This window comes from Trichechus manatus, unplaced genomic scaffold (assembly GCF_000243295.1).
Source record: "Trichechus manatus latirostris isolate Lorelei unplaced genomic scaffold, TriManLat1.0 scaffold00207, whole genome shotgun sequence".
NCBI lineage: Eukaryota > Metazoa > Chordata > Mammalia > Sirenia > Trichechidae > Trichechus > Trichechus manatus.
The window spans coordinates 1,392,320-1,410,234 of record NW_004444143.1 but is presented as its reverse complement, the minus strand read 5'-3'; the positions used below and the strand labels follow the sequence as shown (position 1 = coordinate 1,410,234).

At 51.0% G+C, this 17,915-nt stretch overlaps 1 protein-coding gene across 1 annotated transcript; it reads left to right on the top strand.

Annotated features, from left to right (window-relative positions):
- The first annotated feature begins 1,872 nt into the window (after positions 1–1,872).
- Positions 1,873–11,379, top strand: UPK1A (uroplakin 1A). The gene is given in 8 exon segments (XM_023742243.1): positions 1,873–1,953; positions 3,589–3,773; positions 3,775–3,784; positions 6,476–6,550; positions 6,683–6,790; positions 8,422–8,601; positions 11,170–11,253; positions 11,335–11,379. Coding segments are annotated over 8 exon segments (768 nt in total).
- The last annotated feature ends 6,536 nt before the right edge of the window (positions 11,380–17,915 follow it).

Genomic DNA, 17,915 nt, shown 5'->3' with positions numbered 1-17,915 from the left:
ACCAGTGTAAACCCTATGCATCACAATAATCCGAACCTGTTGGGCATGGGGTCACCATGAGTCAGGGGCCGACTGGACGGCAGCTAGCGACACAACACTTACCAGTTGTTTGAAAATAAAAATATTTCATATTATCAGCTTGGCCCTATCGGTTTGCAAGGTATTTTAGCCAGGACTTACAGAGTGTGGAGTCTTCTCGTTGGTTGACATAAATGTAAATCAACAGAGAAAAACTATTTAAAATCTAAAATGCATTCACTAGAAGCCAAATTAGCCATTTTAATTGGAAAACATCCTTTATGTCGTATTTCGGAGCCATTGGGATCTGATGTGTCTTCTGCTTGTCCGTCTCGCATACACTGGGAAAGTCACAACTCAGAGAAAAAGCACAGTAAATGCCCTGGGCCTGGGAAGCGAGACGTTCTGGGGAAGGATTGGGGGGGCCCCTAGCCACCATTTCCGCCTGCGGAATCAGCCTCGTGCCACCAGGCGCCATTGACCGGAACGTGGGGCTCCTGAGCCGGCTGGGGAGGCGTGGCCACGGGCTGCGTACCAGGACCCCTGCCAGGCGCTTTGCAGACCCCACTCAGTTCCCTTCGCTGCCCTGCCGGGGAAGGTGGTCGGATGATGCCCATTCTGCTGATGGGCAAAGACACACGCCGAGTCACCGCCCAGAAGAGGCGGGGCTGGGGTTTGAACCTAGGTCTCTTCTCCGGTTCTGCAGCCTGAAGACCTTTCAGGCTCCTCACTGCACCCCTGCGTTGACCGCATACTTGTGTGCGTGTGTGGAAGGAGTGCTTTTCTCCCAGCGAGCCCATTCAGTGGCCCTCTCCCTTTTTCTAGCACACTCGCGCCCCCACGTTGTACACTCATTTCCTTTAACTCACTTCACACACACATCTTGTGTGCAACCCTCCACCATCACTCCACAGTCCCCATTCAGTCTCCCGCCCTCCCGCCCACCTATGCCTCATCTCTCCAGCCACAGCCCTGAGCCAGCCCTGTCCTCCCCTCCCTGCTTGGGCCTCTCCCTGGCTCCTGGCCTCAGAGAGGTGTAGCCACCTACCCAAGGTCACACACAGCCAGAGGAGGTGAAGATGGAATTGGGAATTCACTCATGGGTCCAACTTGTCTCTCTCTCTCCCTCTCTCTTTCTTGCTCCCCTGAGGGCCCATGTCCTAGGCAGAGAGACACTGGGGGGCTCTTTACTTCACTCACCCCTCCCCTCCCTGCAGCATCACCACCAAAGCCTGGGAACCAGGGCCGGGGGCGGGGAACACAGGCAAATCACCCTGCCCAGGTGGCCGGACACTAGCAGGATCTGGAATTTCAGGCTCATAAATCCCTTTGGAGAGGAGCTCATAAAAGCCACTCCCCTGTCCTGGTCTGCCTGCCGGGCCTTTTGCCCCCTCCCCTGGATACCTCCCCCTCCTTCCCCATTCCTTGTAGACTGGCCCAAGGAGGGGCCCGGGCATATATAGGGAGCCACTGTGGTGTGGCCAGAGAGGCTTCAGGCAGAGAAGGTGATGATGGGGCTGAAGGGCTGGAAGCAGCGGGCGGGGGGGGGGGGGGGGGTGCGGTGCGCTGGTGAGGGAGGTCCTGGAGCTCAGGGAGGGCAGCTTTGCATTCCGGCCAGTGGCTGCCCTGCCAGAGCCTCGATTTCCTCTTCTGTGAAATGGGTCTCAGATCAGTGCCCACCACCAGGGCTGTGGGAGGCTGGGCACATTCAGTAGCAGACTGGACCCAGCAGAGAGTGGCAGGCAGCCCCTGGCAGCTGGGGTGTGAGGTGAGGGAGGTGGCTTGGGCTGGGTCCTCCCTCCCCTCCTGGCCTCTGCCCAGCCTCAGCCCTGTTCACATGTCCCAGGCAGGACCATGGCTTCTGCGGTGGCCGAGGCAGAGAAAGGATCCCCGGTCGTCGTGGGGCTGCTGGTTGTAGGCAACATCATTATCCTGGTGAGACACCCCCCAGTACCGGGGTACTTAGTGGGTGTGTGGTAGGAATGGGGGAATCCTGAGCCTGTGGTGGGGGTGAGGGCTCAGGGGTCCCCAGGAAGCTGGTGCTGCAGACTCTCAAGTCAAAGCATCCTGGACTGGAACCCCAGCTCCACCTCTCCCCACTGTGTGGCCTTGAGCAAGTGACTTGACTTCTCTGTGCCTCTCTTCCCCATCTGTACATTGTGTCCTCATTGTGTGGGTTGCTGTGTGGATTAAATGGACCGATCCACGTATGCCCTCAGCCCTGAAAAAGTGCTTAACAAATGCTAGGTATCATCAGCAACATCGTTACGGACATAAAGTCACTGCTGAGCACACAGGGGGCCCATAGTAATGGATCATCACAAAGTGTTTTAATGGATGTGGATTTTTTTTTGTTTTGTTGTGTTTTTTCAAATGTGTGTACCTGCATGTGGCTCTGGAGTTAGACAACCTGGGTTCAAATCCCGGCTCTGGCATTTTCTAGTTGTGAGACCTGGAGCCAGCGACGTAACTTCTCTGGACCTGTTTCCTCATCTGTAAGATAGAGACGCAATAGAAACACTGTGAGGATGAATGAATTATTGGCTTAATGAGCGCAGAACAGCGTTTGGCACCTGGTTACCATCTCTACTGGCCCTAACGCCAGTAGTGACTCTGCAGCTGGGTGGCAATAATGAGCATCACACAGAGTTACTGGGACCCACACCAGCCGCGTAGTAAGTGCTCCAGAAAGGGTAGCTTTACTGCTGTCAGAAGGTGTCTACTGAGAAGTCCACCTCCCTCCTCGCTTCCCATCCCTCACCCCTGCAGGTAACCAAGTTTTTAGTTTCTTCAGCATAGTATTAAGCAAATAGAAGCAATTATGCAAATTTTCTCCAGGAAGGAGCTCCTTCCACATCCTGTCCCACGCGCCCCTTCTTCTCCTGGTGGTATCGCCTCCGGAGCCCTGGTGGCACAGTGGTTAAGAGCTCGGTTGCTACCCAACAGGTTGGCAATTCGAATCCACCAACCACTCCTCGGAAATCCTATGGGCCTCCTGCGTGCTGAGCGGTGACTTTACGTCACTCACAGGGTTGCTATGAGTCGGGATTGACTCGCCGGCAGCAGGGGTTTTTTTTGGTATAGCCTGTGGCTTACTGCGCTCCATGTCAGCCCTCAGAGGGCCTCCCTGCCCTTTTTCACGGCTGCACAGTACCCATTGCGCGGCATCCTGATCCCATTACCCAGGGAAGAACCTTCTAGGTTTGCGGTTTTCCTACACCAGCGGGTATATCTGTAGGATTGAATCCTGGATGCAGAATTGCTGAGTCAAAGGATCAGTTGTTTGTAATTTGTAAATTTCCCCTCTGGGGGAATAACAGCACTATTCTGGGCAGGCAGGCTGACCCCAGCCTCTCCTCTGTGCAGGCGTGTTCTCCGGGCTTTGCTATGGCATCTCCTGTCAGATCCCAGCAACCTGGGGGGGCCGTGTCTTGGCCACTGTTACTACATGTCCGTTTTCTTGAGAGGGCAGTGGAGGCTCAGAGAGAGGAAGGGACTTAGGCACAGCAACTCCTGGGGCCCAGGGCTGCTGGCCCTGAGGAGGCCTTTCTAACCGGTCGCCCTGTCCAGCTGTCAGGCCTGGCCCTGTTTGCCGAGACAGTGTGGGTGACAGCCGACCAGCATCGCGTGTACCCGCTGATGGGCGTCTCGGGCAAGGACGACGTCTTCGCTGGCGCCTGGACAGCCAGCTTCTGCGGTTTCTCGTTGTTCGTGGTGGCCAGCTTTGGCGTGGGCGCCGCACTCTGCCGCCGCCGCGATCCTCACGGTGAGACCCCAAAAGCGGGGGTAGGGACGGGGAGCGTAAAGACCTTCATCCCAGAGTCATCATAACAACAGCCACCGCAGCTGCTAGCGTGTGCAGCGCGGCACCCCTCCGCGGGCCCCCCGCGCATCCGTTTCATTTCCCCATAGCCCATTCACCCAGGCTCCGCTGTCACCCGCATTTTACAGAGACAGAACGGGACACAGGAAAGAAGGGGAGGTGCATGGGGGAACGGCTCCTCCTTTGCACAGCGGGGGCCGGGATGTGAACCTCAGCCAGCCGGTCTCCAGAGCCTGTGCTCATGAACTCTTCCAATAACAACGACAGCAATAATAATAGCACAGCTATCGGGTGGCTATGAGTTGGCCTCGACTCCTCGGCGGCAATGGGTTTCCGTTTAACCTTTTCCTGAGTGCTCGCTAGGGGCTTTTCTAAATGCTCTCTGTGGGTCAGCTCCCTTATTCCTCACAGCCTGCCAGGAGCTAAGTGTTATTATCATTATTAACCATGAACTCATTCGGCAGGGATTGAAACTGAGGCTGGAGAAGTCACTTATCCGAGGTCACACCGCAAACAAGTGGCACAGCCGGGATTTGAACCTGAGCAGTTCAGCCCCTGAGCCTGTGCTCTTCATCTCTGCCAACAACAATAATAGCATCAGGACAACCCAGCCCTCCTGAGTGCCTCTCACATGCCTGACCCCAAAAAAACCAAAACCAAACCCATTGCCCTCGAGTTGATTCCCACTCGTAGTGACCCGACAAAGACCCTACAGGACAGAGTAGAACTGCCCCATAGGGTTTCCAAGGAACCCCTGGTGGATTCGAACTGTCGACCTTTTGGTTAGCAGCCGAGCTCTTAACCACCGCATCGCCAGGCTTTCCACCCAACACTAGGCTGAGGGATTTAGAGACACGAGCTCCCTCAGTCCTTTCAGCTGCCCTCTGAGGTGAGTGCTTTTCTACCCATTTGCCAGATGAGGAAACTGAGGCTCAAAGAGGCCAACAGCGCAGGTGGTTGGGAGAGCAGGAATTCCAATCCTGGCCTGACACTGTCCTTCTTCTGCAGCTGCTGGTCTTTTAGACTCCCAGGAGGGGCTATTCAATCAGCAAACGCCTACTGAGTAAGACCCAGGCGCTGTGTGCTAAGCACTACAGATCAAGCTCTTGCCCTGGGGGACCCATGTTCTGCTGGAGGAGCTGGCAAAGCGGCAGGGAGACCCTCACAGCCAGAGAGGGCATTGACCTGGAGGAGGCGAGGGAGTTAGTCCTGGCTGTAGCTGGGGGAAGAGTGTTCCAGGCAGAGAACAGACAAGCCTCTGAGGCCAGAGGGGACCTGGAGGCAGTGTGGCTGGAGCTGAGGGAGGGAGGGGGCTGGGGAAGGGGGTACAGAGTGGGGGAAAGGGGTACAGAGTGGGGCAAGGGGGCCTTGGTGAAGACTTCAGCTTTACCCTGAGTGAGATGGAGCCATGGGTGGGGGGGGAGGAGGGCTTGGCTTTTTCTTTCTTTAAAAAAAAAAATCCCTTATTTAATCCTCTGGCATAACAATTTAACCAAAACCCTAAAAGTTCACCCAACTAGTTAAAAAAAAAAATGTTTGAGTCTGTATCTGTCTCCCCTGTTAGTTTGCCATTAACTTAGACACTGGATTTTTTAAAGTTTTTCCTATGGGACATTTGAAGTGGATTGGCGTGATGGCACGGTGAAGCCTGTGAGCCCACGACCTGGTTCCAGCAATGGCGACCACAGATGCGGCTCACCCCGCCTCCTCTGCTTGCCCACACGCCCCGCCCCTCTGGGGTATTCTAAGGCACATTCCAGACACCAAGCCATTTCCCCTGTAAATACTTGGGTGCACATTTCTCCGGGTGATAAGGACATTGTTGTAAAGCAGTCAGGCTTGTTATGCAATATCGTAATTTGCTCTCCCAGTGGGGGGTTGGCACATCCACACCCCACACCTCCACACCCCATAGCTTTAAGGGTGAGGGTGAGGGGTGAGGACAGCTAAGGATTTGGGTAAGAGGTGAAAACAGGAAAATAATTTTCGCTAAGCACCAACTATAGAGCTTTTTTTTTTCTTTTTTTGCACAAGCACCATGCCATTGGCACACCGCAAAATCCACCCTGGTTTTTTCACCTCTTCCATTACCTAGTCTGTGTTCAAATCTCATTGTCTGGAGAATATTTTTTTCTTTTCTTTTTATAGTAGACATTTATTTTACTGGTCCAAGTCAATAGTTAACTTTGGGGATTATTTTACATATTTAAACTATTTTTTTGTTGTTGCAGTTGGTTTCGTTTTACTCAATATTTTATTACAGAAAGGAGCCCTGGTGGCGCAGTGGTTAAGAGCTACGGCTGCTAACCGAAAGGTCGGCAGCTGGAATCCACCAGCCGCTCCTTGGAAACCCTATGGGGCGGTTCTTCTCTGTCCTCTAGGGTCGCTGTGAGTCAGAATCAACTCAATGGCCACAGGTTTGTTTTACATTTTTTTTAGTATAAAAAAAGCTGAACCGTACAGAAAAGTTAAAAGAATTGTACAGCGAACGCCTGTATACCCACCGTATAGATGCTGTCATTCACGTTGCCCTACACTTTTTAAGAAATTACCTTTGTACCCACCAATGAATCCTTCAGGGGACGTGACTTCCCAGGCTTCTCCCTGACTGGCCACCCCGCTCTGTCCCCGCAGTACCTGGTGCTCATGCTCATCATCTACATCTTTGAGTGCGCCTCCTGCATCACATCCTACACCCATCGAGACTATGTGAGCCTGAACTGGGCAGCGGCCAGGGAGGGGTGTGACTTCAGGGGGGTGTGGTGGGGGTCCCGAGTATGGGACGGGGGGCCTCCCTTCCCACCCAGTCCTGCTGGACCCTGTTCTTCCGGCCTTCTGTAGATGGTGTCCAACCCATCCCTGATCACCAAGCAGATGCTGACCTTCTACAGTGCAAACACAGACCAGGGCCAGGAGCTGACCCGCCTCTGGGACCGCATCATGATCGAGGTGGGCCAGCGTGGGCGAAAGGGGGCGATGGTGGTTCCGTGATAGAATTCTCGCCTTCCATGTGGGAGATTCAGGTTGGGTTCCCAGTCAATACGCTTCACGGGCAGCCACCACCCACCTGTCCGTGGAGGTTTGCGTGTTGCCATGATGTGGAACGGGTTTCAGCAGAGCTTCTAGACTAAGATGGGCTAGGAGGAAAGGTGCGGCAATCTACTTCTGAAAATCAGCCAGTGGGAACCCATGGGCCGCAACGGTCTGATCCACAGGACCAATCAGTGTACAGCTGTGTGGTGCGTGGGTTCGCCACGAGCTGGGCTGATTCCGTAGCAGTAACAACAGGGTGGGGGCCGTGCAGGGAGGGCGTGGGGTCAGTCCACAGAGGGGGATGAGGGAGTGCTTTACAGGTGTCCACTCAGTGATGTCTGTGAGGAAGGGGCTCCATTCATGGCCATCTTCCAGATGACAAACAGGCTCAGAAAGGGAAGTCACTTGCCCAGGGTCACACGGTTGGTAAGTGGCAGAGTTGGGATTTGAACCTGGCAGCCTGGATCCAGAGCTGCTCCTAACCATCACGCTATGATGTTGTTGTTGTCAGGTGCTGGCGAGTCGGTTCCGACTCACAGCGACCCCGTGTACAACAGAATGAAACCCTGCCCGGTCCCGCGCCATCCGCACGATCATTGTTATGTTTGAGCCCATTGTCGCAGCCACTGTCAATCCATCTTGTGGAGGGTCCTTCTCTTTTTCACTGACCCTCTGCTTTAGCAAGCATGATGTCCTTCTCCAGGAACCGGTCCCTCCTGATAACACGTCCAAAACATGTGAGAGAAAGTCTCACCATCCTGGCTTCTAAGGAGCATTCTGGCTGTACTTCTTCCAAGACAGATTGGTTTGTTCTTCTGGCCGTCCGTGGTGTATTCAACCTTCTTCACCAACATGGTAATATTACACTGTACTCTGCCTCAATAACGAAAACAGCAACAATAATAATGATAGCAAACGTTTATTGAGTACTAACTTCTATTTTGCACCGTTCAAAGCACTTTTAAAGCTTATTTAGTCCTTACAACCACCACCTGAGGGAGGTGCTGTGAGCAGCTGTTTACAGGTGAGGGAGCCCAGGCCAGGAGGTAAGTGACTTACCCTATAGCACAGAGCCAGAAGGGGCCAGTCCAGGCCCCCAGGTTCCAGAAGCCATATTCTTAATTAAACCCAACATGATACTATTTCTCAAGAGGACGAGACGGAGGTCCTTTTTGCCCCGAGTCACAAAGCCAACTGGCCAGGATTCGAACCCATGTTTGAAGGACACCCGAGCCTGTTTCCATCATTCAGGGGCCGCACATTCAAACACCACAGGTGCCAGAAGAAGCCAGATGCCTGCCTCTTCATGTCATTTGGGGCAGTTTTTGTCAACAACCAATTAAAAAAAACATTTTTTTGTTTAAACAAACGCTGTGGGTTCCGCCTAAATCCCCCATCAGCCTTACACCCCCCCCCCCACAACTTTGAGGCCCAGGGCAAGGGCCGCTGGGGGGCAGGTCCAGTTTGTCCCTCCTCACTGTGTGGCCTCAGGTGAGCGGCTGCCCTCTCTGAGCCCGAGCCTGCCTGACCCCCATCTCTGTCTCCAGCAAGAGTGCTGCGGCACCTCCGGGCCCATGGACTGGGTGAACTACACCTCAGCCTTCCGGACGGCCACTCCCGAGGTGGTGTTCCCCTGGCCCCCACTGTGCTGCCGCCAGACTGGCAACTTCGTCCCCCTTGATGAGGAAGGCTGCAGCTTGGGCCACGTGGACTTCCTGTTCACCAAGGTGTGCTGTGTCCCGCAGCTCGCCTCTCCTCCTGTCTGCCCATCCCTCTCTGCTCCTGGCTCTTCTGCTTCCTCTCTAGCTCTCCCATCCCTCCCCTCCCACTGGCTGCCCATCTCCCTCCCTCTCTCCTCCCCCCTCCTCACTGGCTCCCCCAGCTGTCTCTCCACCTGGACTTCCTTCTTCTGCTTGTCTGTCTCTTGCTGGGTCCGTGTCTCTCCTTTGGGTCTCTGCGTCTCTCTCCCTCCTTGTCTTTCTTTTTCTTTCTCCCTTCTTCCCTCTGTCTCCTGTCTTCTCCCTGTCCCATCCCTCTGCTCCCCATTCAGTCTGATTTTCTCCCTCCCCCTTCTTCTCTCTCCTTTCTGCTTCTTCCCCAGCTGTCCCTCTCTCTCACACTCCCTCACTCGGCCTGTCGCCTTCTCTGTCCCTCGCTCCCTCTGTTTCTTTCTAAGGAGCTTCCCCAAGTGTCTGCTCCGGTGCCCAGCCCCACACCACACCCCGTCCGTGTTGCTCTCTCTGCTCCTCCCCACCAGCCCAGGGAGGACGTCCTCAGCTGCCCAGTCTACAGGTAAGGTAACTGACACAGCAGGTTCTCAGACTTTGCCGTGACTCACAGTCACCTGGAGGACTTGTGAAAGAACCTCCAATATCTGATTCAGGGTGTCCGGTGGCGCAGGGATTAAGAGCTACAGCTGCTCACCAAAAGGCCAGCAGTTCAGGTCCACCAGCTGCTCCTTGGAAATCCTATGGGGCAGTTCTACTCTGTCCTACAGGATTGCTATGAGTCGGAATCCACTCAATGGCAATGGGTTTTTAAAACAAGTCCTCAGATGATGCCGATCCTGCTGGCCATACTCTAAGCACCACCGCCTTAGGGGAGGACGCTTGCCTGAGGCCACAAGCAGTCAGCAGGATGCACGCAGGGGCTGTTCCGTCAGAACGGGCATCTGCTACTTTTCTCAGGTTGTCTGGACTGAGGCAGAGGATAAGAGCGACAACACAGCAACAGAAAACCAGTAACGACCAACACGTATCGCCCCGGGCGTTCTTCCAAGTATTTTACATTTTTTCGTTTTTAATCCTTAGCACAACCTTACGGGGTGAAGATTATAAACCAGTGGCCGTCAAATCAGTTCTGACCTATGGTGACCCCATGTGTGTCAGAGTAGAACTGTGCTCCCTAGGGTTTTCAATGGCTGGGTTTTGGGAAGTAGATCACCAGGCCTTTCTTCTGAGGTACCCCTGGATAGACTCCAACATCCAACCTTTCAGTTAGCAGCTGAGCACGTTAATCATTTGCAACACACGGGGACTCCAAACATTATAATAAAACTCATTGCTGTCAAGTTGATTCCAACTCATAGCAACCCCATAGGACAGAGTAGAACAGCCCTGTGGGGTTTCCAAGGAGCAGCTGGTGGATTTGAACTGCCAACCTTTTGATTAGTAGCCAAACGCTTAACCACTGCACCACCAGGGCTCCAATATTACCCCCAATTTATAGATGAGGAAACTGCGAGCTTGCCTGTTAGGAAGGGCTGGAGGTGGGCTTCCCTTTCAGGCAGCCAGGCCCCCAAGCAAGGCCTTTAACCACTGCAAAGCGAGTGTCAAACCAGGAAGAGAAACCAGGAGGTTAGCCTAAAGGAGAACCGGCTCCAGAGGTCCTTCTGCTGCTTCCGGCTGCTTGGGGGCCCTTCAGCCTCGTGTCTTAGATCAGGTGTCATGGAGAGGGCCAAACCAAAAAAACCAAACCCATTGCCGTCGAGTCAATTCCAACTCATAGCGACCCTATAGGACAGAGTAGAATCACCCTATAGGGTTTCCAAGGAGCGGCTGGTGGATTTGAACTGCTGACCTTTTGGTTAGCAGCCATAGCTCGCTGTAGCTCTTAACCGCTGCACCACCAGGGTTCCATGGAGAGGGTGGCCTGTGTGAAAACCATAAGCACAAGACAGCACCGCCATGGCTGGACCCCGCCTCTGCCGAGGCGTTCACACATCCTCCTCGGGAATCCCTGAAGCTGCTCTCGGAGTGCAGTGCTATCAAGATGGCCACCTCAGAGATGGGTGTCTGAGGCTCAGAGGCTCAGAGTCATAACCAGGACCCACAGCCAACAAATGGCAGAGCTGGCCCCCAACTTGGACTCCAGGGCATGCATCCTGAACCTCTATTCTCGGCTGCCCCCAAGCCGGGGCAGAAGTCTGCATGAGGGTGACTCTGGCCTCATTCAGCCTCATCTCTAAATGAAGAGGTGTCAGAACTGGGCTGATCCTACAGGTATATTTCAAGCCCTTAGAACTTGTGGGCAGTATGGGAAACTGGCTCTAAAAACAATGGCCCTCAAACTGTCATAGCCACAACCATCATCAGCACGGTGCCTACTTGTGCAGGGCCTGAGTGCGATGCCACCTCCCTGGCTCCCCGAATCCACCCTGAGAGGTAGATACTTCCACCAGGCCCATTGCACAGGTCGGGGAATCAGGGCTTTCCCAGCGGGGCACAGTGACTCCTGCCCACAGCTGCCAGCCTCCCTGGACATCTTCTCAGACCTTCATTTGCCCCCATGCACAGGGCTGCTTCGAGCACATTGGCCACGCCATCAACAGCTACACGTGGGGCGTCTCGTGGTTCGGGTTTGCCATCCTGATGTGGACGGTGAGAGGCAGGGAGCCTACAGGCTGGTGGGATGTGGGCATGGGGCTGGAGTGTCCCTCACCCGGCTGCCTCCTTGTCCAGCTCCCTGTGATGCTGATAGCCATGTATTTTTACACCCCACTGTGAGGAACAAGAAAGGCAGGCCAAGTGCACACCTCTGCTTCCTCCTCCTCCTGCTTCTGCTTCCTCCGGCTGGAGCCTGGATGGTCACCTCACTACGCTTCCCACCTCCCTCACCCTTCCCTCTTTCTACTCCCAAGGTCCCTGTCATGGATTGAATTGTGTCCCTCAAAAATGTGTGTCAACTTGGCTGGGCCGTGGTTCCCAGTATTGTGTGGCTGTCCACCATTTTGTGATCCAACGTGGTTTTCCTATCTGTTGTAAATCCTACCTCTATGATGTTAATGAGGCAGTTATGTTAATGAGGTAGGACTTAATCTACAAGATTAGGTTGTATTTTGAGTCAATCTCTTTTGAGTTATAAAAGAGAGAAACAAGCAGAGAGACAGTGGGACCTCATACCGCCAAGAAAGCAGTGCTGGGAGCAGAGCGTGTCCTTTGGACCTGGGGTCCCTGTGCTGAGAAGTTCCTAGACCAGGGAAAGATTGATGACAAGGACCTTCCCCTAGAACTGACAGAAAACCTTCTCCTGGAGCTGGCACCCTGAATTTGGACTTCTGGCCTCCTAGACTGTGAGAGAATAAATTTCACTTTGTTAAAGCCATCCACATGTGGTCTTTCTGTTATAGCAGCACAAGATAACCAAGACAGTCTCTTTCCAGGTTTCTGAGCCCCGTTCAGCCTTGGTGGGGGTGGGTAAAACCCCTGGACATGTGTGCATGGACCCTTTGCCCTTGACCTCATTTCACTTGGCTGATTCCTTCCTATCTTTGGGGTCTCAACTTAAAAGTCTCATCCTCAGGGGGTCCCTGATCCCACCACCCCATTCACAGATGCCTCTCTCATAGCTCCCCAAGCTTTTCCTTCAGTGTCTCAGGTGTCAACACTGTCACAGAATAGTTTGCATGTGATTGTCTGTTTAAGCTCTAGTAGACTGGGATCATCACAAGTAGAGAGACCAGTTCTGCCACGATCATGTTATTGACCCCAGCATCGCCCATCACGGGACTGAGCATGGACTAGATACTCAGTAAATACTGGTTGAATGAAGTTGTTTTCTCCTGGAGCAAGGGTGAAGGAACAGGAACTCTTTCAATGGAAGTAGCAGAAATCACACCCATTGGCTCTGGCTGAAGCATAAAATTTATTAGCTTATGTAACTGAGTTGGTAGGGCTTGTTTCAGGCACATCTGGATCCAGGTGTTCAATCTAGGTTTCCAGAAAACTTACTTCATGCTCAGGCAGGATTTCTTTGGCAACCCTAGACTTGCATCTTTATAACTAAGCAACACAGCTTGGAGAAAAGACCTCTCTCCCAATAGCTTTAGCCAATGTCCAGGAATTGAATCATATCGTCTTGGCCTGGAGCCCTGGTGGCGCAGTGATTAAGACCTACAGTTGCTAACCAAAAGGTCAGCAGTTCAAATCCACCAGCCACTCTTTGGAAACTCTATGGGGCAGTTCTACTCTGTCCTATAGGGTCCCTATGAGTGAGAATCAACTCAACGGTAACGGGTTTGGTCTTGGGTTGGGTTTTAGGCCCATCCTTTGGCTGGGGAGGGCAGGACACCTTGACTAGTCATGCCAAGGATGTATCCAGTAGTGGTGTTGGGGAGGGTGGTTGTTTCTCAAAGAAAAATCAGGGTGCAGTGTTGGGCAAGTATAGGTGCTGACATCTTCCTCCGAAAAGCTATAGCTTCTAGCAAGTTCTCTAAGGGGTCCATGACAGCAAACAGTTTAAGAATCTCATTACCCCTCTTTTGTCCTCCCTGAAGCAGCCCCGCTGTATGGCCGTTATGCAGTGATTAGGCCTCGCCAGGAGGACTTGGCTTCCTTCCCATTGAAGGAAGTTTCCCTGGATCCTCATTTATTCCACTGATCTGCAGATGGTCTTCAAATGTCGAATCCATATTTCAGTTTTAAAAATATCCTTTAAAAAATCTGTAATGTCAAAGAGGTCATAGTTTGCAAGGGTGAAAAATGGGAAAGAACCTAACACACATCAGCAATGGATGGGCTGTGTAACTCATGGAATGTCCTTGGACTGGATTTTCTGTGGCAGTTAGGAAGATAGATCTAGGTGAGCTGATATAAAAAGATGTCATATGGTATGGATGCATCCCTGGTGGTGCAGTGGTTAAGAGCCCTGCTGCCCACTAAAAGGTCGGCAGTTCAAATCCACCAGGAGCTCTCTGGAAACCCTATGGGGCAGTTCTCCTCTGTCCTATAGGGTCACTATGAGTCGGAATCGACTCAGCGTCAGTGGGTTTGGTTTGGTTTTTTTGGTATGGTATCGATAATTGGACATTATCTTTATGGATATTCACTATAGTAACCTAAATGGCCATCCGTAGGGGATCGGCTAAATTAGCTACACTATGTCCACACTCTAGAATACCACAGAATACCATGGAAAAAGCTCCAAGAAATACAGAGCAGACAAAATTGCAAAATACATAACATATTTTGTTCCTGTGGGTACGTATCCATCAAACGTGATGCTGAACACACTTGGAGGTGCGGGATTGGTCAGGGGGATTTGGCCTTCCCTTCAATGGGTTAATGTTTAAAGGAATGCCAAAAATACTTTTTAGAAAGGCAAAAAGCTTTTGTAATCTTTCCATTTAACAGATGATAAAAATGTCGTTTTTGGCTTTTTAAAAGTTTACATTAAAAAAAAAAACCAAATCTGTTGCTGTCGAGTCAATTCCAATTCATAGCAACCCTAGAGGACAGAGTAGAACTGCCCCATAGGGTTTCCAGAGAGCTCCTGGTGGATTTGAACTGCTGACCTTTTAGTGGGCAGCAGGGCTCTTAACCACTGTGCCACCAGGGCTCCAAATTTTACATAGATACATCTATGTATACTGACACAGGCACACATGTTCAACGGAATCCGGCTTTAAATATTGCTTTGCAACTTGCCTTCTTCACTTAACCATATATAGCAGCCATCTTTCCATGTCAGTATATATAAATTCACCTTGGTTTTTTTTTACTGTTATACTATCTTCCAGAAGAGAGACACATCAGACATCATCACGATCTGTTGTTAAGTGAGAAAGACAAGTAGCAAGATTTTACGCATAAATTATTTCATTTTCGTAAAAGTCCTATATGCATATTTCCCATGAAGAAATCCTCCGAGGAGAAGAGTGAATTTTATAAAGATCATTTATGAGTTTTCAGAAACAAAATACTAATAAAGGGATTTCTAAATTACTGAGCAATATACAGCTTTCCTTTTCAAACCGGAATTGTAAAAGCACCGTTTAGATGTGACACACGCTGTATTGTAACTCATAGGAACTTCTCCAGGCTAACCAGCTGAGCTGGCTTTTCTCAGGCCCTGCAATGAAACTCCCCCCCACCCCAACCCCGCCACCGGCATATATTTGACCTGCTTATAAATGTGTCAAGGAAAGGGGCATTCCATCTTAATCTGCTTTTGAATTCAGGCAAGTCCTCCTGTGACTCAGATCTCTGAGACAGGCCAGGAGTCAGCACCATCACACTGGGGCAGCTGAGTTCTCTCTGTGCGCCTGGATGCGCCCCTCTGTAAAATGAGGGCTGTGACAGTACCTACTTCATGGGATGCATTCAGAGAGCTCAGGAAAAGTTAGACCTTTTATTATGAATCGGGGATTTTCCCAGTGCTGTGTGATCAGCACCAAACGCAGGGATAAACTCCTTGCTGAGGCTGCAGCTGTCTCTGCTAAGCCCCGATTTCAAATGTTTGGGACCCCAGCCTTCCTGATGTACAGACCCTAATTCACTCACGTGATGGATGCTTTCACTAAGAGGTGCCCCACCCACGGGCTCAGCACATACTAAGTTAATATGAGTTTTGGGCTGGGAGCCTTTAAAGATCGTTTGTGGATTTAATGGAGATCGATATGTGTAAAATCAGTTTTTCCCCTTAAAAACCACACGGATTTAATGGCATGAGGAGTATTTAATGGCACGGGGAAATAATCAGGAAATTGTTAAGCAGATTATAACACAGCATGCCAGGTATGATCCCTTTTCTGATAAAAATAGAAATATGTGTGTGTTTGCATTAAAACATTTTTTAAAAGCCTCCCAAATATTATCATTGGTTATTGGAGAAGAAGAGGCATTTACAGGGGATTTTTATTTCATTCCTTGGGCTTTTTGGTATTTTCCAGATTTTCCAGGGTGGTTATTGCTTTTGTTCTTCACACAAATCAAGAAATAAATGTTAAAAAAAAAAAAAAAGAAAGAAACGTAAATAAAAACGCCACGGACGGCCACAAGATAGGCACTGAGAAAAAGAATTATTCTGCCTAAATGCTTTTGAACTTCACCTAAGCAGCTGAGAGTGGTCAGGCCTCGAGCTGTCAAAGCTGGCCTCCGGGCCATCGGGCAGCAGGCCCCCACTCTGTCCCACGCCCCTCACTGCCCTCTCTGGCTCCTGCCGGACCACACACCTGTGAGTCCAGCTCAGCCGGCCTGGCAACGGTGTGGCTGGGCCAAGGCAGGCCGCAGCCAGCAGGACAGATCTGGACCTTCCACTCAGAGGCCTGCTCTTGTGGGTGAGAGGGGAGCTCAGAGGCGAGGGCCAGGTCAGGGCTGGGAACCCCTAAGCTAGATGAAGCCACTTGATGGTGTCCCTACCACATCCCTACAACCCACCTCCTTGGCCTCTTCCCTCCTTGGTTCCCCAGGATCCTTAGCGCAAAGGCTCGTTCCTCGGCCTGGTACTGACAGCCTGGTGCGGCCTAGACCCTTGCCACCTCCCTAAGCCTATCTCTTTCTCTCCTGCCCCTCTGAGCAAACTCTCACAGTCTGAGGTCATAGGTATGGAAAGAATAAACTATGATGTTCTCTAGCAATCAAGCAGGGCACACATCTCTGACTATGTCCGCGGTTGAGTACAATGCTTCCACGAGGGCAAGTGGGTTTATCCCCTCAAATGTAAAACTCACACCCAGTTGATCCCTCTTCTGGGTCTCTGCTCCATGAACACTCACACATGTATGAAAAGACCTGTGTACAAGCGTAACTGAGAAAGCAGTAACTGAGAAACAGCCTAAATCACATCAGAGCGGAACTAGTTAAGTAATTCATTTCTCTCACACCCAGCAATGCTATGCAGCTAAGTTTAAAAGGAGCCGAATGCAAACTGCGGTCCTAGATTGCGTCCTCCAGGAGAAAAAAAGACATCAGCGAGAAAACCACTCCAACTTGAATAAAGTCTGGAGTTTAGTTAATAGTACTGCACTGGAGTTACTTTCCTAGTTTTGATAAACATACCATGGTCATGTGAGATGTTTGCATTAGGGGAAACTGGGTGAAGGGCAAGGTGTCAGTCTTCTGACACCAACTGCAAATCCAGTTCTTCTTCTTCCGACCTTAACCGCTGTAGTTTGGTCAGATCTTACAGTAAGGAGCACAGTCCGCCAGACTTCAAACGCTGCCCCAGACTTCAGACACCAGCCACAACTTGAGAGGTCCCAAGGACGCCGGCACTTCTGACCAACTGGCTGCAGATTTGGAGGTTCCCATTACCCACTCAGGACGCCAGCTGCAAGCTCAGATGTCCCCAGGACCCCGAGCTTCTAACCTGCTGGCTACAAACTCAGGGGTTCCCCCTACCCCTCAGGTTCAATAGTTCACTAGAAGAATTCACAGACCTCAGCAAAGCACTATACTTAAGATTACAGCTTTATTATAAAGGATACACATCAGGACCAACTTAAAGAGATGCATAGTCCAAGGTTTGGGAGATCCCCAACCCAGAGCTTCCATGTGCTAAGGAATGTACAGTCATGTGCCACATAAAGTCCATTCAGGCAACGTCCCACCTCATAGACATTCGTGGTCCCATAAGTTCAGAAATCACAATCAGAGAAGGGGACATAGCGAACGCAACAGCTTCCCGCAAGCATCACGTGTTTATCTCGTGTCTCTTCCATACAAAGCAATTGCATTGCAGGCGTATAATGGTACAGTACATAAAAAACATTATTAAAGAAGCACTTATTTAAAGAAACACAGATGCACTAAAACATTGTTAACATAATAATGTTGTTAGGTGCCGTCAGGTCGGTTCTGACCCACAGCGACCCTGCGTACAACAGAACAAAACATTGCCCGGTCCTGGGCCATCCTCACAATTGTTGCTATGTTGGAGCCCGCTGTTGCAGCCACTGTGTCGATCCATCTCGTTGATGATCTTCTTTTTCGATAACGCTCTACTTTGCCAGGCACGATGTCCTTCTCCAGGGTCTGGTCCCTTCTGATAACATGCCCAATGCATATGAGATGAAGTCTTGCCATCCTTCCTTCTAAGGAGCATTCTGGCTGTAGTAACATAATAATACAGTAATAATAATAATGTTTTGATGCACATCTCAAAGTAGTGCCCATTTGTTATTACAAACCATTTTATGTACCTTGAATTTTTAATCTAATAGAATCTGCAGGGGTTGGTTCATAACTATGGGTTGTACGTAAGTCAGATTTTTGTAACCCAGGGACTGTCTGCATATAATATGGTGTTTGCACATCATCCAAAT